A 24,355-nucleotide genomic window follows, 5' to 3' on the forward strand; every position below is an offset into this window, starting at 1 on the left:
TTTCCTACTCTTCTAGAATACTACCATCTATCTTCTCTCCTCAAACCTTTACTACCTTCTCCCCATGCTCACTGTCACCTGATGGCATTGTTTCCTAAACACTGAGGAAGTGACTGACACAGAGCTTCCTCATGTCCCCAGTGCCCACCTGTTCCTGACACTGTAGGTGGCTTTCTTTCCTGTGGCTGAGAACCAACAGTGGGTGCTGCTGCCTTAGGCCAGCACCCAGCACCTCGGCACTTTGACTGAGGCAACGTTCCCTTGCCCATACATAGTGATCACGTAGCAATGCCTGCCGCTCTCCTGGTTCTTGCCCGTGGGCTCACACAATTTGGCCCCACATTCCAGTCAAGCTATGGGCTTCTTTTCTAGTAGAGGTCCTCAAAAAGGCTATGACACTCTCTCCAGTTCTCCCTTTTAATCTTTCACTCTCTAAATTTTTGCTTCTAGCACATAAGTGACGTTGCCAAGGAACAGATTCTCTTAACTTTGACGGTGCTAACCACAGCACTCATTGTGACAGACCCAAAGCAGTGTCTGTCGCAGCTCCTCTCTCCCTCTTCCTTGAGGTTTCCCTTGGCTTTGTCCCTGGCCCACTTCCTTGCTGCTTCTTGTTGGGCTCTTTTGCCTGTCCTGCCCTTCCCATGTCCCCCTGGTGGCATGCCCGAGTTCTTGTACCACCTCTTCCTCTACATTGAGCCTAGGCAGTTTTTCTGGGCTCTTGTGGCTTTCGGGACACAAATACAGTGATGACTTCTGTGTTTTTTGTCCTTAGCTGCTTAAGGTGTCTGCTAAGCACCTCAAACTCGGGTGTGCTCCCTCCCTTCACAGTAATCTCCACTGCTTAGACACAAATGGCGACTGGTCCAGGACCCCTCTTACCCATAGGGCCAATCTGTTGGCAAACCCTGCCAGCTTATTAGCCTTCAAATTCCACTCAGAAGCTGGTCACTTGTGACTTCCCTGACAGATGCCACCTTCACCAGTTCTCTGCTTCCGCTGCCGCCCCTCCACGGTGTGTAACGCTCCAGATCTCGCCCTCCAACAGCTTCTCCTGACAGCTATAGGCTCAACCCTTCTGTTCTCACTGCTCCCTAGCTATAGGGTTTGCTTTTTATCCTGGGCTGTCCCTGGCCAAGTTGTACTGGCTTCTTTCTCAGATAGACTCATGGCTTATACCTTCACCTCTGTCAGATCTCCATCCCAAAGTCACCAGACTACCCTATTTAAAACAGAAGCACACCTTTGCCCCAGCACTCCCTATTCTGTGTTATTCTTTGTGGTCTGTTTATTTTAAGGGTGCACTTTTGAGATTTTGCTCATTGCTTCATCTATCTCCTAGGACCCGGAACAGTGGCAGGCACCATAGAAGGTATAAGTAGTATCTAGTGGAGGAATGATGACTGTAAGCAGAAATCATTTTAATGATCAGGTACTTGAAGTACTTATCACTGTCAGAAAATATTTTTGCCTGATCAAGTACACCCGGTAGCATTAATTCACTATGAGTTGCTTATTTTTTATTATCAGTGATTTTAGTCTTTTCAAACTGATCATAAAAAATTAATAAGGATTATTTATACTCAAAATGTGGCTTGAGACCTATAACCTGTGGGTAGGAGCAGTGATCAGATCCAACAAGATGGTAATGTCTGCAGCTTTGTTTTTTCTTTAGGGAAACAACTGTGATTCTTTAGCCCACAAGGTAAAGTTGGGTCTTAATGGCAATGTACACATATCTATCTGGTACTCTTGTTAAGGCTTTAAGACACTGCTCAGTTTACTGTGGAACAAGGTTAGTACTCTTTATAAATTTTTTTTAGGTTGTAGATGGATACAACCCCTCTACTCATTTTTAGGTGATGCTGAGGATCGAACCTAGTGCCTCACACGTGCGAGGTGGGTGCTCTACCACTGACCTACAGCCCCAGCCCAGAGCCTGGATACTTTCTTAATCCTCTTTTTTCCCCCATTTCCAAATTACTAGTATTTAAACGCTTTTAGTTACTTTAGCCAGAAGGAGCCTACCACCAACGTGGGGTAGGGAGGGTGTTGTTTTGTTCTGGTTTTGGCCCTTTCTAGAAGAGCCAAAAAGATTAACAATGTGGAGAGGAGTTTAGATATTTCTCTTAACTAATTTAAGTATATTTTGAGCACAATTGTTACAAAGGGACCCAACCTGGAGGATTCATAAACGTAATGGCCAGTGGATCGCAGGCTCCATCTGCTATCCCCTAATGGCAGCACATGTGTTCTTTTAGTAAGTGAGGGTAGGAAACAGTTCCCCTCATAGCAGAGCCAAAAGAATCATGGTCCACTTCCTAACGTGACCTAGCCATTGTCCTAGGGTTCCCTACTCCACTGCTGAAATCCACATTCTCCAATAGCACTGCTCCTCTAGAACCAAAGACTTCCTGAAAGACACCAGTGAAAAGCAGAAATTCAGAGGGGGAAGCAGAGAGCTAATTTTCACTGTTAGTAGATATTGATGGGCTGGTATTCAGAGCACGCTCTCTGCTGTCAGTGGAGAGTGTGTAGAGATGCTGGAAGAGGTGGCAAGGGCCGATTTTATTGGTGTAGTTGTCACTCATCACTCTTCCAGAGATGGTGACATATGCTTATGTATGTCCTAAAGCTACAGACACTTGGTCATGCTGACAGAGTGCCTCTCAGTAAGGACAAGCTCCAGTAGAGAGATGGGAGGGAGGAATATGTGCCACTCCAGTCTGAAAGCTACTCCCTTGCCTCAGAAGAGGTTGCAGTAGGCTGCAAAGGCGGGAAGAAGGTTGAACCCAAATGTGGGAGGTGGCCCGGTCGCTTCCTGGCCTTGTGGCTTCTTGCTGCCTCTGGACCCCAGGGAAAGATCGCCTCTCTAATGTCCCTCTGCAGTCCTAAAGGGCTGAGATATGTATTCTGGCAGTTTTGGCACAAGCTACCTAGGAAATGTTTAGACTGTTCCTCAGTTTACTCTCCCCATCTATTTCATTAAGAAGTTCAAAAAGGTACTGTCAAATTTTCTTTCTTGGGATTTATTCGGATTCACTCTGACCAAGTAAATGCAGGGAACAGAGCCACAAATCTAAAGCTTATGTGAGAACAAACCAAGCTTCATCTGGCCAAATCTGCTAAATGAAAAAACATTTGCTTCTCTAAAACCTTTAATCTGTCACGTAATCTATCCAAAATACCACGGAGATCAACCTTGTACACCAAGTTCCAAACCATGCTGCCTTAAAGACATCTGTTTGTGAGGCTTTGAGTCTCAAGTGCTGTGCTGAAGCAACTCCATCTTACCGTGCCCCCCATTTCATCTCTGTAGCCTGAGTGGCAGAACTTGGAACTGCTGATGAAGGGATTCCTGAAGCCTTGCTACTCTGCCCCAGCAGTTTTATGTAGGCCAAATTCTGTGCCCTTTTTCTGTGACTATAGAACAACAGGTCTTGTGTTAACTGTGGCAGTTTCAAATGAAGGCCCCAGTCTAGCTAGGCTTTCATGGGTTAGTTTTCAAGGCTTCGGGATCAAAGGCAGGTTGGGAAGCTTGGGTGATGCCTCCGTTTTTTGTCCGGACTCCAGACAGAAGTGCAATAAGCTCTGCAAGGCTGTGCACCAGAGTACCCACCTTCACCAGTGCTGGGCCAGGTTTCGCTGAGGACACAGTGTTCGTGGGGAGGACAGGAGCAGTGGACCTTGTGGGAGGCTGGTCCACAGCTGGAGGAGTTTTCAAGAATTCAGGAACTGCTGGGGACACTGAAGTAAACTGGTGGAAAAGGCAGAAAAGGAAAAAGTTTGTGAAATCAGTGACCATAAAAAATAGAAGAGTCAGAATTAAAAGGGAATGACCTCATTAGAAACAAAGGAAAAATATACTACTGTCTGATATCCGGATGATGGAACAAGATGCTTTACCTCACTGGAGCCAGTTATTCAGTCTTTGCCCCTGTAACACTGAGTGGCTGAAGCTAAATAAGGTTAGAGTGACTAAACCCTAGTATTTCTCAGAGAACCACCCTTTTTTGGCAGGAAAAAAAGTCCAAGATTGTAAAAATGATCAAAACAATACATGGTATTTATGAAGGTTTTCTTGCTAGACCGGTCACACTAACCCTGGCCAATTCTAAAAAATACTGATATGGTATTTTTGTCTTTGTTGCAGAACCCAAAGGATCCATGCCCTGTTCCCACACTGGGCAGCATCTCTTCATGGAGGCCCACTCCACCTGTGAGTCCTCAAACGTGCTCTCCAACTCCCGTCTGCAAGCCTGACTAGCACTCTCATGAACCACATTGCCCTGTTTCTTCTAAGAGAAGAGTTGAGGATATCTTCTGGCAAGACTGACTTGTTTTTCTGACAAAGCAGCTTTTCATTTCGAGATGGCATTGTTTCCTAGGTCCAAACAACAGCTACTGAATCTCAATATGGAGCCCATAGATCAACACAGAAAGCCACAGAAGGAAAGGGCTTTATCAATCCTTACTAGCAATCTCCTTTAAATAGATTACATTACGATAAATCAGCTGAATGTTATATGTTGCTATTACTTGGACTTACTTATTACCTGTTTTATCTTAAAGAAAAAGTCTTCGTTTTTTTTTACTTTCACTTCCCCAAACAACTCTCAAATTCATTACACCAACAGTCAAACTCATACTCCTATTTAAGTATTCAGGTTGTAAAATAGCAAACTATATTCTTCTTGATGAGTTTTCAGGTCATTTATTTTTATTAGCAGCAAGAAATATGAAGCTTGGCACATAGTTACTCAACAAATATTCAGTTATCCTTTTGGCTTCACTCAGCTAGGTTACGTTTTCCAGCCCAACTGAGACCATGTGTGTGAGACTGCCATTAATAGTGCATGCCCATGTCTGTTTTCTCCTTGAGGTTTTGCTACTGACTTCAGCTTTTAAGTAATTATTGACAATATAAATGAGTCTACTTTGTAAAGATGTCTGTACTCAATTTCATTTCAGGAGGTAAAGGACTCATCTAAGAGACTTTATCCTCATATTCCAGCAGACTTCTGCCCTTAAACAAGCCTGAGATGTCCAGTTCCTCAATGAACCTCTGACCAACCAAACTTACACACCAGATGAAAGGTGATGTCTTGACGACCTGTTAGAGGATCTTGTTTTCCTATCTTGCATAATTTTTGGAAATGAGTATACTTATCTCTAGGTTCATTTTCACAGAGGGGAAAACTCATTCCTTAACTGTTATATAACCAGTACACGAAGTAGAACCAAATGTTTGAATTTTGAAATATATGTATTTTTATATATAATATATAAAAAAAATAGGGAGGAGCCAACACCATTTTCTATAGTGGCTGCACCATTTGACATTCCCACTGGGGTGTCTTGTCTGTGTTTGGGCATTTGTATATCTTTGGAGAAATGTCAAGACCTTTGCCCATTTTGGAATAAGGTTGGTTATTTTCTGTCATTGTGGGAATTTTTTTTTATATATACCAGATACTAGCTCATATATTATTTTAAAAAAATGTTTAGATATTTATTTTTTAGTTGTAGTTGGACACAATACCTTTATATTATTTACTGTTTTTTTTAATGTGGTGTTGAGGATCGAACTCGGGGTCTCACACATGCCTCGGCGAGCGCTCTTCCACTGAGCCACAACCCCCAGCCCTGATATATGGTTTTGAAATATTCTTTTCCCATTCTTGGGTTGGCTTTTCACATTGCCGATACTACTCGTTATCAAAAGTAATAACTTTTGTACAAAACCCAATTGTCTATCTTCACTTTTGTTGACTTAATGTCAAATCCAAGAAATCATTGCCAAAACTAGTATCAAAGATTTTTCCTCTAAGAGTTTTTATAGTTTTAGCTCTTACATTTTGAGTTAATTTTTGTGTTTGATGCTGGGGTAAATATAATATAATTTCATCCTCTGCCTGTGGATATCCACTTTTCCCAGTACCATTCGTTGTAGAGACTGTCTTTTCCACCTTGGATAGTCTTCATACCTTTGTAAAAGATCATCTGAAAATGAATGTCAAAGTTTCTTAGTTCTCTGCTCTATTCCACACCTCTGAATACCAGTGTTTCTGCTTGTACCATATTATTTTAATTACTGTAGCTCTGCAGTGAGTTTAAAAATTAAAAAGGTAAGACTGTCAACATTTAAAAAAAAAAAAAAATTTCAGGTCCCTTGACTTTTTCTGCCCAAACTTATAATCCCTATAAAAATAGGGATTATATTGAATCTGTAGATTGCTTTGGGTAGTATTAATACCTTAAAAACACAGGATATCTTTCCATCTATGTATTTGGTTGACTTTGTAGTGACTTGTTTTGATTCCCTTCTCCTGTCCTTTTACATAAATTCTATAGATATTTTCTTTGTAGTTACCATGGAATTGGACATTTCCTTCCATTGCCCTGCTATATGGTACTGGGGTGTTCTACCACTCAGCCACACTCCCAACCTTCATTTTATTCTGAGACAGGGTCTTGCTAAGTTGTCCAGGCGGGCCTTGAACTTGCAGTCCTTCCGAGTGTCTGGCATTACAGGTGTTTCACCATAGCCTGGCATGACATTCTATCTTAATACCAAATTTAGTCACATTAAAAAAAAAAATGCTACTTTAGGGCTGGGGTTGTGGCTCAATGGTAGAGCGCTTGCCCAGCATGTGTGAGGCACTGGGTTTGATTCTCAGCACCACATAAAAAATAGTTATTGTGTCTATTTACAACTAAAAATATTTTTTTGAAATGCTACTTTAGAGCTCTACCCCCTCTGAATTACTGAAATCACAAATTATTAGCCAATATTAGATAAGCAAACTCCCATGTTTCAATAGTTCCATGGGCTGATGACCAAGACTTTGCTTTGGTGGACATTCCAGACCCAAACTATAGCAGTGTTGGAAAATAATCTTGAACTATTGGTCTAATGAGAAAATGGTCATTAATTTGAACCCTCAGTGAATCAGATGCCCCTTTTGCATGATAGGTAATACATTCAAAGCAAGCAGCTTAGTGTCTGCCTCACCGTGAGTGCTCAGCATGTTTTATCATTTCAATGAAGATTCATCATTATAAATAGGTGAGGTCTTTTCTGCATAATGCACTATTCTAGGTAGTTTGCTTTTAGTCACAGAAAATTGAGTTAAAACTTGGAACGAGACAGATTTTCCAGCCTCTACTGTGAAACTGTAAGAGGCAGCATAACCAAAGGGGTAATAATGGAGTCTGTCTTATTCAGGTCCTTATTGATAAGTACTTGTGATCAGAGTTCATCTAACTTTGATTATTTAATATATGTGCATATGGCTTGCTATAGACTCTGCTTACTTTCCTTTTTAGCTTAAACCTAAGATTTCTACATTTGACAAAAGGTCATATACCTGTTACTTGGCACAATGGGAAAAAATTTATGAAAGGCTCCTAAGTGTATGTCCCCCAAAATACACTGAATAGTTGATCAACAAGTTTCTTTTAGCATTACTAAACTTCACATAAATCCCATTAGGTAATGGTTAAACAATACTGTATTTATAACAAATGATTAATTTAAGGGCTTAGGAACTTGCTAAGAATCTCTGTATTGAAAGGACCAGTATAACCACTTCACATGTAGCTATAGCCATTTTAAATTTTCTACAGCTTTCCATTGTTCAAAGTTGCTTAAGCATAAAATAAGTTGAGCTCCAATTTCTGATGTATATTCCATTAATATTTGGGTAAATTCCTTTCTAGCTGTAGTTTGAGCAGAATGGAGTAATCCAGGAACAGTTTTGGTGTTACAGAGCATACAGAAATGCCTACTTCAAAATAGTTTTTTGTATTGCTAGGTCATTAGCATTTTGGTTGTAGGAGTGCAAGAGAAGTGCCTGAAAAACTGGTTCTTTACCTAGGTGTTGTATGTAAAACTTTTTGGTAAAGGGTGTTTTTAATATTTGGATACCGTTAATCCTTTAGCAGCTAAGAATTAAGGAGACTATTCATCCTACATTTTTTTTCATTGTATTGGGAATTGAACCTACGTCCTTGTGGGGTACTCCAAAGGCTTGAAAGCCTCAGTTCAGGACTGACCCAAGCCTTAGTGTGTGTGCCTCATTAGCATCCAGGGGCACTTAATCACATCCCCAGGGCCTTGATAAGTTGCTGATGCTAGGTTTGAACTCGAGATCCTCCTGCCTCAGCCTTCCAAGTCACTGGGATTATAGGCGTGTGCAACCATGCCCGGGCTTTTCATATTTATTCAATGGAAAAAAAGCCATTTCTATTTTTCAAATAATTCTGGAATGTCAGCATTGGGTGTGACTCCCTCTGGTTAAAGCCTGTCACTTATAAACTTTGTCTTCAGCCAAGTTGCAAAGGAAAAAATGCAATGATATAAGCAATACACGGGAAAGGAGAATGATAACCTCTTATGCAGGCAGAACTATAGTGAGCCGCGAACAGATGACAAAAATTTTGTGTCACTAAGGCCATACTAATAGCCATCTGACATCCTGACCTACTCCGAGAACAGACAACCCAAATGGATGAGAACTTTTTTATGGTATTTTCTTGCATACTTGACATTCTTTTAAGCTTTAAAAATAAAGCTCAAACCAGGGTGCAGCAAATTCGTGAAGACCCATCAGGGGCTGGTCACTGACCCTCATCCTTCTTCCAGGCCCAGTCTCTCTTGTGAGCTTTGATAGGAGTGGAGATAAAATCCTCCTATGGAAGGAGAACAGAAATTTCTACAGCATTCCACAAGTAGCATCAGTCTGAACTGCTGCTTGAGTTTTCTGAGTATCTTTCTGCACCAGGCCCTGTGCTAGCTGTTGAACACATACACATCCCTCCAAGGACTTCTAGTCCTCTGAGAATCAAGATCCCTCTTGTAACAAGCTCACATTTTAGTTGGAGGCACAGAGACAACAAATGAAAGCAATAAAGAAATTAATACTGAAAGACACTTTTCCTAATAGATGCTCACAAGTAGGAAGAGATGATGAAAAAAGTTTGCTCTCCAAACTCTACACCTCTGTGAACTCAGGTTGCCTTTTATGCAAGGGGTTAAGCAGATAATTCTTAAATTCCTTTCCAAATTAGTTCTATAGTGCTTACAATATAAGAGCATGAAGAGCATGTTTTGCTGCACTGGACTACTTCTATGAAGCAGTTCAATAGTAAGGCCCAACACTATAAGGCGAGATGAAGAACAAATGATGTGCACCATAGGAATTCTTGTCAAACCAGCAAACTCATTAAAAAATGTTAATTTCTAATGAAATTATCAAAATATTCATTAGATTCCTTTGCATGTGCTAAAATAATATCTGACATAGGTGCTCAAATAGTTTCTAAACAAATGAATTCAATGTCAGTAACAACAACAATCCAATTAAAACACTCAATTCTCAGAGCCAGGTGTGTAGCTCAGTAGTAAAGCCCTGGGTGGATTCTCAGCCATCTCATGGCTGGATCCTCACAACATTTCACTAAAAGTGAAAGAAACCCGTCATAAAGGTCACATAGTATATAACTGTTTATACGCACTGCCTACAAAAGGCAAATTGGACAGAAAGCATGGTTTCCCAGGCTTGGGTGAAGGGGTAAAGGCGCAACACTGCTAATGGGTGTGGATTTTTTTGGGTGATGGTTGTACAACTCTGAATATATTAAAACGCAACAGAATCTTCAAAAAGGTGAATTTTCCCTGAAAAAAAGTTTGTACTAAGATTCATATGGAATTTCAAAGAACTCTACTGTAGAAGTGGAACAAAGGGTAGAGTTCTCATACTTTCTGATTTCAAACTTGCTACAAAAGAGTGATACTGGCCTGAAGACAGACGATGGAGACCAGTGGAACCGAACCGAACAGAATCCAGAAGTCCACCCTCCTGTACATGGTCAAATGACCTTCAACAGGGTGCCAAGCCCATCCAATGAGGAAAGAACAGCTCTTCGGAGAAAACAGGAAAGCTTAATGACGTTGGCAATGATGTTTTAGATGTGACCAAAGCACAGGCAACAAAATAAAAACAGACAATGGGAGTAAACCAAATCTAAAACTGCACCAAAAGCAACAGAGTGAAGAAGCAATCCACAATAAGATAACTAACAACCCAATCAACAAATGGGCCAAGGACCTGAACAGACACTTCTCAGAGGAGGACATACAATCAATCAACAAGTACATGAAAAAATGCTCACCATCTCTAGCAGTCAGAGAAATGCAAATCAAAACCACCCTAAGATACCATCTCACTCCAGTAAGATTGGCAGCCATCATGAAGTCAAACAACAACAAGTGCTGGCGAGGATGTGGGGAAAAGGGTACACTTGTACATTGCTGGTGGGACTGCAAATTGGTGCAGCCAATTTGGAAAGCAGTATGGAGATTTCTTGGAAAGCTGGGAATGGAGCCACCATTTGATCCAGCTATTCCCCTTCTTGGTCTATTCCCTAAAGACCTAAAAAGAGCATGCTACAGGGACACTGCTACATCGATGTTCATAGCAGCTCAATTCACAATAGCAAGACTTTGGAACCAACCCAGATGCCCTTCAATAGACGAATGGATTAAAAAAATGTGGCATTTATACACAATGGAGTATTACTCTGCATTAAAAAATGACAAAATCATAGAATTTGCAGGGAAATGGATGGCACTAGAGCAGATTATGCTAAGTGAAGCTAGCCAATCCCTAAAAAGCAAATGCCAAATGTCTCCTTTGATATAAGGAGAGTAACTAAGAACAGAGTAGGGACGAAGAGCATGAGAAGAAGATTAACATTAAACAGAGATGAGAGGTGGGAGGGAAAGGGAGAGAAAAGGGAAATTGCATGGAAATGGAAGGAGACCCTCAGGGTTATACAAAAGAACATACAAGAGGGAATGAGGGGAAAGGGAAAAATAATACAAGGGGGAGAAATGAAGGTCAATAGGGGGGGTAGAGAGAGAAGAAGGGTGGGGAGGGGAGGGGAGGGGGGATAGTAGAGGATAGGAAAGGCAGCAGAACACAACAGACACTAGTATGGCAATATGTAAATCAATGGATGTGTAATTGATGTGATTCTGCAATCTGTATATGGGCTAAAAATGGGAGTTCATAACTCACTTGAAGCAAAGTGTGAAAGATGATATATCAAGAACTATGTAATGTTTTGAACAACCAACAATAAAAAAAAAAAAATAAAATAAAATAAAAAAAAAAAAAGAAAGTATTACTATAAATTAGATAGAAATGGAAATTGTAATGTAATCTGAGTATTTTGAAAATAAAAATATATTCATTATAATTACAAACAAACAAAAAAAAAAAAAAAAAGAAGCAATCCAAGGGAGGAAGCGTTTCCAACCACATGAAACCATAGATCTGGCAGAGGATTAATACCTAGAATACCTAGAGAATTTCAATTCATCACAGAAAGTAACCTGATTTAAAAATGGGGATAAGACTTTAATAGACATTTCTCCAAAGATGAAATATTATTCAGTTTTTAAAAAGGAGATCCTGTCACATGCTGCAACATGAGTGAACCTTGAGGACATTATGGTAAGTGAAATAAGACAAACACTGTAGGATCCCACTGTTATAAGGTATGTAGAGTAGTCGTAGCTCACAGAGCAGAAGACACATGGGAATGGAAGAGTTGTTTATTGGGTATAAAATTTTAGTTTTGCTATTTAAAAAAAAGTTGAGATCTGTTGTACAATGATAGAAAAAAATCTTATGTGAAAACACATGTCAGGAAATGTTGAGGCTTTTAAAAAACAAGTTGCAAAATGTGTATGTACAGCAGAAATAATAGGTAAGAATCACTGAAAACAGCATTCACAGTGCTGAAAAGTATTTTTTTTTAACCTTTCATTTTTCTTCTGGTAAAAATGCATTGCTGGGGCTGGGATGTGGCTCAAGTGGTAGCGCGCTTGCCTGGCATGCGTGCGGCCCGGGTTCGATCCTCAGCACCACATACAAAGATGTTGTGTCCGCCGATAACTAAAAAAATAAATATTAAAAAAATTCTCTCCCTCTCCCACTCTCTCTTAAAAAAAAAAAAAATGCATTGCTTTATACACTATATAAAAAACAGGAAACTTTTTAGGGGTCAAAACCAGAAAAATAATACCTGGGCTGGAGTGTTTGTAGTCACAGGAGATGGGGATTCACTAACTTTTGGCTCACTCGGGGATGCGGCTGACCCCTGTGATTCCTGGCTTGCTGGCTGGTCTGGAGATAAAGCGTCACTGCTGTCTTCATCAAATGAGAAATCACCCTGAGTGTGGGGATAGTCGTCCTTCCCAACACCTGAGGAAGAAATGAATATTAACTCACAAAGGCCCTGGAATATCAAGCTTACTATGAAAGAGGAGGAACACTATTTCCCAGAAGAATTGAGAAGCTCTTAAATTACAACTGAATATAAAAAACTTCCCAATGGAAGCACACACCACTACCTGTGATGTATTCTGTGGGAAGGGAGGAAAAATGTGGATCCAACTATCAGTTGCAGGAAACACGGGGATAGGAATAGTTTTAGTGACATCTGGGAATGCAAATACAATCAGGAAAATGCAGAATGAGGCATGCTAGAGGACAATACAAGCCTGTTTTGTCCACCAATAGATAAAAAAGGGAAGGAAACAGAAGATTGAGATACACCAGCCGAAGGCAAATGAGTAGACCTTGTCTGGACCCTATCATGTAATTCAAGTACTAAAAAACATAAGGCTGCTGGGGATGTGGCTCAAGCGGTAGCGAGATCGCCTGGCATGCGTGCGGCCCGGGTTCGATCCTCAGCACCACATACAAGCAAAGATGTTGTGTCCGCCGATAACTAAAAAATAAATATTAAAAAAAAAAGGCAATGGGGAAAACGAGGTTATTACGGGGCATCAGTTGAGAAGCTCCTATTTCAAGAAAAAGCCCAGCTAGATTCTCATTTTCTGGAGGGCCAATTTCCAAAACCGAATAGAATTATACTTGTCTGAGAATTCACGAGTATAAACTGCCAATGTGTTAAAGTCACTAATGTAAAATATGAAAAGCCCAGGTCTAAGGGAAGCTATAGTTTTTAAGATAGGACAGTAACTTTTCAATATTGCTTACAGAATAAGTAGCATTATTCTTGAAAGGATTTTTCTCCATTAAAGCTTATACCAGAAAGAGTAATACTGGAGGTGGGGGTATAGTTCAGTGGAAGAGCACATGCATAAGAAGTACAGACCCTGTGTTCAATCCCCAGCACCAGGGGAAAACAAAACAAAAATCAGTAAATATGATAAGACCAGGATAAAGCAGACAGATAACTACCATTGAAAGAATACATCCATATTCATCTGCTATTCTCCTTCCTGAACAAGCTATCTTTTCTACAAGAAAATAGAAAATAAAACAATGAAAAGTTTGTAAAAATATTATACATCCTAAATAGTATAATATAGTGATTTAACCTAGAAAATGTGATAATGAAATAACAGCAGGCTTAAACCTCAATCATAAAAGGGGACTCTGAGTTAACTGGTAGCAGATGCTAACCTAATTAGTAGTAAGATAATAGTAACAAGAATTACTGTAAGTGTTAATTTCTAGTTAAGTGCTGGCCTTTCCTCTAGAGCTCCAACCCTCTCTCAGAAGACGGTGAAGTCTGCTCTTGCCTATCATTGCCTCCTTGACACCAGAGTCCACAGCAAGAATGTTCTTCTCCACCAGCTCCATGGGTCCCGGCCTTTGTGCAATCTTTTCATTCAAATCATCAGCTAGTCGAGCTCTTTTCAACTTCATCTGAGTAGCTTGCAGGGATGGCTCAGCAAATGTTTCTAAAAGAGGAAAGTTTTAACCATTACTTGAATTACTATTTCTATTTCATGATGTTATTTCAAGTCAACTCACTAAACAGATTTCAACATATTTAGGAGTTATCATCTTTATGGAAAGAGAACAATCTGTTTAAGAATGCACTAGCATACAGTCTGTTAGCTCTACAGACATTTACCTATCTATACAAATGGATGCCCACAGACTTGAATTAACATGGCCATTAGGGAAAAATGGATTACTGCTTTTGTTCACTTAATAGTAGGAGCTTTAGGCTGAAGGAGACCCTACTTGGAGTGGTAGAGACCAGCTTGGTATTTGGAACTTCTTTTATTTTTGGTACCTTCTGATCTCAGGGGCACTTAATACTGAGCCATATTCCCAATCCTTGGTAGATTTTTATGTTGAGATAGGGCCTTGCTGAGGCTGGCTTTGAACTTGAGATCCTCCTGGCTTAGCCTCTTGAGTTGCTGGGATTACAGATATGTGTCACTGCCCAGCATACTTGGAGCTGCTTCATGGTATCCTATGTAGTGTCATCCTGGATGTTCTCTTTCACAAAAACCTGTTTATTCATAGTCTGTAATTTCACAAGTTTTGTTTGTTCATTCTCTCTCTCTGCCACTATGAACACAAACTCCAGGAAGGCAGGCATCTATTTGTCTTGCTCTCTCTCGGTTTCTAGTATGCTGGCCAGTGTGGATGAACACCTCTAAGATTTCATTTTTGGACAAGTGTCTGGCCTTTAATATGGTTATTCCTCATATTAAGCTATAATCTAATACTTTCTGTAAAATCAACCTAATTCTAATTCTAATCAGGCCTATATAGAACAGATCTTCTTTCTACCAAATAACTGGCTCTAGGTATTCAAGAAGTCTTAGACACAACTATCACAGGATTAAGCCCTTAGTTTCAATAGAGAAGCAAAACAATGAAAGAAAACATAATTTGGGACTTTTTGGTAGAGGTGCTAGCTTTCAAGAATGCTCTATTTTTAGAGAGGAAAAGTACCTAGGCCTGAGCCATGTGTTTAGCAAGAATGGAATGCAACTGTTCCTACAAGGACCCTAAGTGATGAGGTTAGATCACTTACTTTCTGTGTGTTGGTAGGGGTGTTTATGGTAAATTTCATATCAGGCTGGATATTTTAGGTAAGTTGCAGTAAGGAGTTGAGCCAGGTGGACATAAACAAGGTCATAGCTGAAATTCTGGGGTTAGACCTGTTGATGCCCTCTATGACTTCATGAGTAGAGCACATGTTCCTCAATGATAAAGAAACTCTCTGGATCAAAAAATGCCTGCCCAAAACAGAACAGAGGAGGCACCAGCTGGTGGGAAAGCCATCCATCAATTGGATGATGGAGATTCAAACCTTGCCCTGTATATAATACAGAATTTTAGCGTTTCTATCCAATTTGGAGAATGTCAGCCTGGGGTGGGGGCAAAGAGTTATTATAATTGGAATAAATAGCTATGGAGGCTTTCCTACTGCTTGAGAAAACACAACAAAATAAGCAGAAAAAAACCTTTACCTTCTAAAATGTGCATCCTGACAAGTTCAGAACGATCTGGTCGACTCCGTATCTTGTGTTTCAAAAAGTTTTCAGTCTTTGGGGGGAGGGGGGAAATGGTAAAAGTCTTATCATTAAGTTATTTATGATTTATTTAAATTTTTTTCAAGGTACTCCATTTAAGTAAATTATATGCCCTTTTTTGTCATGTCTTTGAGAGAAAGACTAGAAATTAATACCTATAGAAACTATTACCCAACACATGATTTAAATTGCAGATTTCAAAATCTTAAGTCTGTAAAGTCCATGCACTTTAAAACTTGGCAAAGTCAAAAGCTCATGATTTTGAAGGTGATAGTTGGATAGACATAGGATTTAATTATTTTGATATTTAAAAAAAATCAAAATCTGCATGTTAGGTCAAATAGAAATCCATTTAGAAAACAAATTTCTTAGTAATGAATTTTCTCAATTGGAATTATACTTAAACAACAGGGCTTTAAAATGAACTTTATAAGACTCTCAGAGATCATTATTGCATTCTGGGAAAATTCTTGAGGAATTTTTGGAATATGCTTGTTTTCATGCTGCATGATATTATCTACCCCCCCACCAAAAAAAAGAAAAAAAAAAAAACCAGGAAGAATGTATATAATGGCACTTTCAGAGAAAAATAATAAACACCAGTGTGCTATGACACTATGACAGAGTCATCTCAGAGTTGAGTTCAGCAATGTTCTATGATTTAGCCAAACTCTCCTACCCTGGGTCGAAATCATGGCCAATAGAGACCAAGCAGGGAAATCACCTAAGCATCTGGAGTCAGCACATCGCTTGGCTGTCCTCCTTGGCAACAAATGGCAGAATTCTGTATTATGTCTCTAAAAACTGTTGTTATACCCTGAAAGCAAGGAAGTGAAGAAGTATGATTTGTACTTTTATGTATAAAAGTACTTGTTGGTTTAAAAAATTAATTTTTTCTACAAATCTCCAAGATCAAGCTACCCCAGAATACATGCTGTCTACACCATGTACCTTGAAGACATACTATATTTTCTCTGACATATTTAGGGGTAAGATTGCTATTTGTCCACAGGTACTTTAAAATAAAGCAGAGAAGCAGAACATTTTTAAAGTGAAGTTTCTTACTCTGGCTCGTTCCAAGCTTTTTATCTGTTCATGGAATGCTGCTGGGCTCTTCAAAGCTGTGAGGGGAAAATAGTTTTCCATAGTATAAATAGAAAAGTTTACACTTCAGTCCAATCTCACAGTATATCATACTGATAATCTAATTAATGCACAAGTACAGTTCCATTTATTTACTAGTTCCTTTAGGAGATCCACTAAACTTGAAGCCTTAAGAATTAAAATAATGTACTTGTATACAAAATGACAATGAAGGTATTAAGTCAGACTACTTCCAACTACTGGGGCAAATTTCTATTCCCCAGGGGACTGTTTGATGATTCCCTAATAGGTTTTTGCTCTTAATGTCCATATTTGCTACTGGAAAAAGCCCACATGTCCTTGGAAGTATTGTGATCTTGAACATGAGGACACATGGGACCTCACGTTCAAGAGGTTTCAGGTCCATTTATTTAGAACACATACTGGGATTAGCTCCATGGCCAATTAGTTACATTGCTGTTGGGCCTTCACAGCAACCCTGCAAAGTAGGTATTAGACCCAGCACAGATGAAAGGCTAAAAGAGGTTAATTGAATTCTTGAGGTCATATAACTAGCTGATTGTCAAAACGGGATTTAAATCTAGGATTCTGAATGATGACATGTTTTTTCTACCATACTACAATGTAGCTCTCTAAAAAATTGTATGAGTGAGAGTTAATATGTTAACTGCCAGTATATTAAATATTCTAGAATCTTAGTGTGTGTGAAGAGAGTGTTTACTAAAACACCACCTATCACATATTTTTGTATGTGTCCACTATGTGGACAGGATACAGGACTAGAATCCTTGGTCTGCTGAGACATAACCAATTAGCTTGTAAGCACTGTACTCAGCCCTGGTCCTATTAAAACAAAGTAGAGACTCCCAGGATCCTAGCTCAGGCAGATTTGGCTAGGGACCAATTCCCAGAAGCAGACCAGAGCCGGCCTACTCGTGGCGTCGTCTTAAATATCATAATCGGATCCTGTTTGATTGGCTCAAAGAGAGGAATGTGATAGTGAAGGAATCTGGCAGATCATCAGCAGCAGCTTTCCACTCCAACACTAGATTTAAAATATTCAGATACTCAATAGTGGTCCAGAAAAAGAATTTCTCTGGAGGAAAAAAATCAGCAACATGTTCCTTATCATAAACCAATAAATGATTTGTAGGCTAGCAGTGATTTAGAAGACTAAGAAGCATAAATTGATTTTGTAATTTCTAGTGTTTTAAAGCTGAATAAGTTATCTTTAGGAAAAGTTATTTTTTAAACAAAATTCAAATAATCCTGCAGTCTATAGAATAGCCACTCCTCCCCTGTAAAATATAAAATTTCCTCTAAAGTTGTAATTAAAGACAACAACTATTCTAAAATTAATCAACTTTCAAAGGTCTCTATAGGGATACTTAGGGCAGAAAGATTTTATTAAAGAATGTTTATCAGTCTTGTACCTGGGATACATTTAGTTATATTGACTACAGTATAGCGTCAAAGATAATCTGAATTATTTAAGAATAAAGTTGTGATTTTTATCACATTACTTTTGCAAGTGTAATCTCAGACCCATTAGAGTGATTACTTCAGTCATTTTAAAACTAAAACCAATTTTAAAGTTCAAAGGAAGAATTTTAGTGCCTTGAATTTTATATAAATAACACCTTTAAGTCCATCTCTTAACCTGCACCTGGTTTTTAAAATGTATTCCACATGGTTTCCTTAGGTTGGTCATGCGGTGCCTGGTTTTCCTCATCAATTGGCTGGTATTTGTACACCAATTCAGTCTATATGACTGAAGTGGGGGTGGGACACAGGTTCTCTTCAGACATGCACATCTTGTTGTAAAGCACCAAAGGTGAAAATAACATGGGTCTTACGTGGCATGATGCCCTGGTCCACTAGTTGTTCTCTTGTCCTCCTTTGTTGCAGCCTTAGTTGGAGCACTGTGGAAAGGAAATAATCACCATTGGAGTTTATTTGCAACCACAGGACCTAACTTATGCCGTTCCAGAGGGGTACTTGTTGAGCTTTACTAAACATCTAGTTCATAACTGAATAAAGATGTTACCTAGTACAATCCAACTGATATAATTACTTTTTTATTTTGCTTGGTGCATGTATTCTGAAGTTTACTGAGCATATTTTTTTTAGTTAATAATCTTAATTTGATGACTAAAGCTAAGTATTTCCTATTTAAATACATTCATATGGTACCAAGCAAATAAAAATAGTTGGCTTATACATTAAAACTTGTTCATAAAGAAATCTCATTGATAGAAACAGAAATGTGAGATTTCTTGGCATTTCCTTTGTTTTTTAAAAAATAAGCTAGTAGCAAAAATATATCTTCAGGAAGAACCTTATTCCATCAGGAATAGATTTTGTGAATAAAGGCTAAGTAATAAAGATTAGATCTATAAAATATTACTAATGACCCAAGGTGAAATTTTTAAATTAGGAGTTTAAGTTTAATAATATTTGCACAAACATAATACCATATCTCATTTTACAAGTTCTCAGAAAGGTACCAAAATCATTGACACCAAATCATTTTAATAAAGAATAAACTATTATAAGTGGTAGAACAAAATATGTATCATGAAATGTGGCATATATTTCTTCCTAGGTTTCTCAAGTAGATGACTTTTATAGCATCTATATATTTTTATCTTGGAAATGAGCCCATTTCAAAAAAGAGGAATACATGAAGTGACTTTGAGTAATATTTGTCTTAGTTGGACTTATATTCAATTTTAAGCTTCCATTTTGGTTTTGTGTCAAATTATGGATGAAAACCAAAGATGATTAAAGGTCTGCTTAATGATTGTTAATATTCTTTTAAAAAAAAAAAAAAAGCCTCCTATGTGTGTTTCTTAAATGGTGGGGAGACATTTTAAATTTTTTGCTGTGGTGACCAAACCAGACAATAACAATTCTAGAAGAGAAAAAGTTTATTTAGTGCTCCAGGTTTCAGAGGTCTCAGTTCAGACAGCTGTTTCCCTATCTGCACATCTTTGGGCCCCAGGTGAGGAGGAAAGCTGTTTAGAACATGGCAATCAGAAAGCCTAGAGAACTCCACTCACTAAGGACAAGACATGAAGGCCAAAGGCACGCCCCCAGGGACCCACTTCCTCCAGCCATACTCCACCTGCCCACTTACTGCCTTTTAATCCATACCAGCAGATTAATCCACGAAGAGGTTAAGGTTCTCATAACCCAATCATTTCACCTCTGCACATGAGCTTTATGAGGGGACATCTCATATCTAAACTATTACAGGGCAGAAGACAATTTTCTAGTGAGGGAAACTGGAGCAGGAGGCTGGTTTGGAATGCAATAAGCCCTGAAGACGCAGGGACCGTGGTACCGATAGTCTTGGCCGTTTCTTGGCCTTGTGCGGACTACAGAGTAGAACCAAGTCTTAGCTGTACATCAAAAAGAGCCTAAATTATAAAATTAAAAAGTTTCTTTTCCTTGTTAGAGATGAATTCTGTCTTCTACTGAATACAGAAATGTGGTTTTTGTTTTTGTTTGGGGACCACAAGATCAAAAGCTTTGCTGACATTCTATTTAGAATTGAAGCAACTGACATAAGATTCTGTTACACAAAGCAAAAGAAAAATTAAACAAGTTTAAAAATATAGACGTATTTCTGACAAATATTTTGTGGTGCTTTCAATCAATTGTATGCTAACACAAAGATCTTTTTTAATAGTTTAATGAGGATAATATGTTCCCACTATATTTTACTAGGAACACAAATAACCAAGGAGCAGACCTGTGAATCCCATAGCACCCAATGCCTACAGTCTCCAACATCCTATGAATGCTAAAGATAATGCTTGATGGCATTTAGGGTGGTAATATGCAGGAGACTGAGAGGAGAAAAAGGTTGAGGTGATTTCCAGCTCAGAAGTGGGCACTGAGAGTGGAGTCTGACCGAGGGAGAAGCTCCAGCAAGACTCTTTCCTTTTTCCCCCAAGGGGATCCACAAAGGTGTCAAAAAGGAAGTGTAATGAAAAACATCAAAAGCCTTTCTTTTTGTTCTAAACAAAAAAAACTTAAAAAGAATATATGTACTTGCTAGTCAAATACATCAAACATACTTCTGGGAGGGAAATGGCATTTTTGAATGATACATGTTTGCAACTTGATCTGTAAATCAATACTACTGACAACAGCTTGTTAGTCGTGATTATGTGCTAGTCATTTCAGGAGCCCTCATGTACCACGAGAGCAGTCTTGTGGCTTTATCACTGAAGACCAGAAATCACTTTCATGCTGACATGCAAAAGGTAACCACTACCATGGGGGCAGCACACAAAATGGATGCATGTCACTTTGAACTGTCTCCAACACTTTTGACACCAAATGTGTGGGCCTTTCTCCATAATGTCAACAAATTCACCAACTGAGTGTCCAACAATTCACTTCAATTCTGATACTATGTACATGGAGTTAGGATCAGACTAACAAGAATGCTTCCATGGCAGACACGAGTCACTAATCTAGGCACTCATACTACAAACTTGGGGGTGCTTCCATAATACCCTATTCAGGTTTGAGAATTTACTAGAATCTAGGCTTACAGAATTAAAGAGGGTAGTTTGCTGGTTAATTACTGGCTTGATATAAAGAATACAACTCAGAAACAGCACATGGAAGTGATGCACAGGGCAAGGGGCAGGTCCTCTCAGGCATATCACCCTTCCTCTGGCCATGCCTTGATCTTCCTGGGACTGAGCCTGCAGCCTAAAGCCACCTAGGGCCTCTAGCTACCTGTCATCTTGGTAGCATACCAGATCACTCATCACTTTGGAGAGTGCAAGGATCTTAGGAAGAAGCTCTCGTGTCAGAAGCCGAGCACCATGATAAAATATTGTAACAAAAGATGTCCTTATCATCCATTACTCAGGAAATCACAAGTTTTTAGAGCTCTGTGCCAGGAACCACAAAGACCAGAAATAAATGTACATTTCTTCTTATTCACTGGTTGTTAATATAAAGCATAAAGCAGACCATTTACATTTTCCATATGTCCATACAATCCAATAAACTGCCCCACCTAGGTTGTACTGCTTAAATAGAATGACCTTCCCAATTAATGCTCTAAAAAATTGCCTCCAACTCTCCCAAGAAGCAAGAGCAAAACACTACATATAGTATTCAAAGCAGTTGAGGCTATCAGCTCCCCCAGGCACCTTCATTTGTTTACTGCACACCTCTCAGGTGTCTGCAGGTAACTCTATACAGGGTTCTTATGAGATGCAAACCTATGGAAAAGAACAGCAGTAGCTGTGACTGGAAGACCCATTTTTAATCAAAGACACTAGGAGTTGGGTGTGGTGGTGAACACCTGTAATCCCAGCAGCTCAACAGGCTCAGGCAGGAAGATGGCGAATTCAAAGCCAGCCTCAGCAAAAGCAAGGCACAAGGCAACTCAGTGAGATACTGTCTCTAAATAAAATACAAAAAATAAGGCTGGGATGTGGCTCAGTGGTTGCCTCTGAGTTCAATTCCCAGTAACCTCCGCACCCCTCCCCCACACAAGAAAAAGATATTAGGAAGAACAAGAATTGAGGGGAGGGCAGACTTGAAGTAACTGGTAATGTTTTGTTAAGTCTGTTGATTATTCAACTTTCTATTTTCCACCTATACCAGTAGATGAATAATGCTGTGGATACATTATATTCCTCTATACCATTAGGTGGACAAATATGAGGCCCAATGTTCTATGGAGAAACTCAGGTATGCTAGGAGTATAGCTTAGTGGTAGAACATTTGCCTAGCCTGCATGAAGTGCCAGTAACACCCAAAACAAAAACAAAAAACCTCAGGTACACTGACACTTTTGGTTGACTTTAAACTGCACCCTCTCCTTTTTTTGCAATGCTAGGAATTGGGCCCAGGGCTTCCTGCATGCTAGGCAAGTGCTCTACCACTAAGCTGCTACATCTTCATCCCTGATAAAGTCTATTCTGAAAACTACTAGTTATAAAAGGTACCAAACAGGTTCATTATTTTAGAAAATATCAAACTTCCTTTCAGTACCTCCCATTTATCAAATTAGTTAAAAAAAAAAAAAGTGTAAGTGGCAATAGGTAGGTGAACCTTAGGGGCAAAATGTCCGAGGCCAGAAGGACACAGCCTGAATGCTATACACAGCTTAATGGTCAAGCAACACTGAAGACAGAAGTTGGGTAGAAGTTGTTGGTGCTCCTCTAGGACTGTGAAGGGGATAAAAGACTGGATATAGAGAACCTGACACTTCCAAAGATCAGAGAGGCATTTGTGGTTATGGGCTCAAGATGTCTTACCAAGTAAAACCTCTTCCTCCCTTTGCAGCCTGCACACTCACTCAGTGGTGTTCCCATTCATGTGGAGAAGGCCCAAGCTACTAAAAGTTACTCAGCCCCTCATACAGCTATAGTTCTTGAAGAGCAATAAACGAACTACTATGTTAGCTGATCTATGGAAATCTCAATGCTGTGTGCTGACAAGATTTGATTCCTGTAGCGCCAAACCAAAGACTAGACACTGATCTTGCACTCTGTCCTGTGGTGTCAGCATAGCTGCCTAAGAAGCCAGTCTCCTTGGTAATAGTTTCATATCTGTAAACTGTAACTTAGAGCTTTTCCCCCTGTCCCTCCCTGAGTGGTAAATGTGCTACTGAGCCAATAACATCAGCCTCCATGCTGTTAGAAAATTGACTCATGTTCAGTATCTTCTATGGCCATCTTGCAAATAACTGCATGAAAGAAAACAATACATGTGAAGCTCTACAATTCTCAGTGGGAAAAAACGGTTTGAGAGACTCAGCGACTGTTTACATCTTGGAGAAAACAAAGAATATAAGTAATAGAATGAAATAGAATTTGTGTTAAACTGCTCACATTAGAACACTTTCAAAGAATGTCTTTTTGTCTTTATCTTTAGGAAATCTAGAAACACATTGTCTTAAGAGGTTCTTAGGTTTAAAATTAAGGTTTGAAACAGAGTTTAAACCTATCTTATTGTTTAAGGGGGAAAGCAAGTAAAAAATGAAAAAAGGGCTGCTCCTACAGGCAGCACTGTATTCTTGGTGCAAAACAATTACCCCAAGGTGTGAACCCTGCATCAGCTGTGAATTTCCAGATGATAAAGCTCAGAAGAAGCACATGGGGGGCACCCCATCAATGAAGGGAGATGAGGGCACAATCCATATGCTTCTTATATATACTGTATCTTAACTAGCCCTAATTCAAATAATTTTTTTAAACTAAAAAACATTTCACACATTATAAAACTAATATTCATTACACAAACTAAGGAAATAGGAGAAACCAAAAAAAGAAAATTGCTGGTTATATCTCCCAGAGACCAACTGCTGTTATCACACTGTATATTTCTTCTGTATTTCATTTAAGCATAATTTTTGACTTTCTTCTTCAATATACTCCAATCATATACTAAACACAACAATAACATTATTTTAATGGATTTATAAAATATTCTGTTGGGTGGATATGCCATTGTGTGCTAAATATTCTCCATTTACCACTTAGATTGTTTCCAATTTTTGTAACTATAAATAATGCTGTAGTGGGATTTTTATATATAAAGTTTATTCCTCATTTCTAGTTATTTCTTAAATTTAAAGCCCAAGGTGGAGGAATACTTTTATAGATCCCTATTAGGCATGATCATTAAGCAATGAGACTATTTTCTTCTTGTAAAACCATCTTTCAAAATTATAGTAGATATGTGAGAACATGGATACAGATGACTTTATATCCATTTCATTTAGTGAAAAAATTTTCATGGTTTCCTATTACATGCCAACAAGGAGAAAATTGTATATAATTTTGAAAATTTTACTCAATCCTTATTTCTTGTCACAACAGATTAAAA

At 39.0% G+C, this 24,355-nt stretch overlaps 1 protein-coding gene across 4 annotated transcripts in view; it reads right to left on the minus strand.

Annotated features, from left to right (window-relative positions):
* Mrtfb (myocardin related transcription factor B) overlaps positions 1–24,355 on the minus strand; it is a 176,668-nt gene that overhangs the window by 22,751 nt on the left and 129,562 nt on the right. For all 4 annotated transcript variants that reach the window (XM_046440564.2, XM_046440541.2, XM_058578186.1 and 1 more), the window contains 6 exons: positions 18,343–18,408; positions 16,448–16,503; positions 15,320–15,395; positions 13,625–13,786; positions 12,097–12,275; positions 3,620–3,757 (listed from right to left, as the gene is read on the minus strand). In XM_046440564.2, the coding sequence (XP_046296520.1) occupies positions 3,620–3,757; positions 12,097–12,275; positions 13,625–13,786; positions 15,320–15,395; positions 16,448–16,503; positions 18,343–18,408 (677 nt within the window). The remainder of the gene's footprint in view (positions 1–3,619; positions 3,758–12,096; positions 12,276–13,624; positions 13,787–15,319; positions 15,396–16,447; positions 16,504–18,342; positions 18,409–24,355) is intronic.

The sequence above is a fragment of the Marmota monax genome, unplaced genomic scaffold (assembly GCF_021218885.2).
Source record: "Marmota monax isolate L192 unplaced genomic scaffold, Marmota_monax_Labrador192_F-V1.1 WCK01_AAM20220418_F8-fsc00035, whole genome shotgun sequence".
Lineage (NCBI taxonomy): Eukaryota > Metazoa > Chordata > Mammalia > Rodentia > Sciuridae > Marmota > Marmota monax.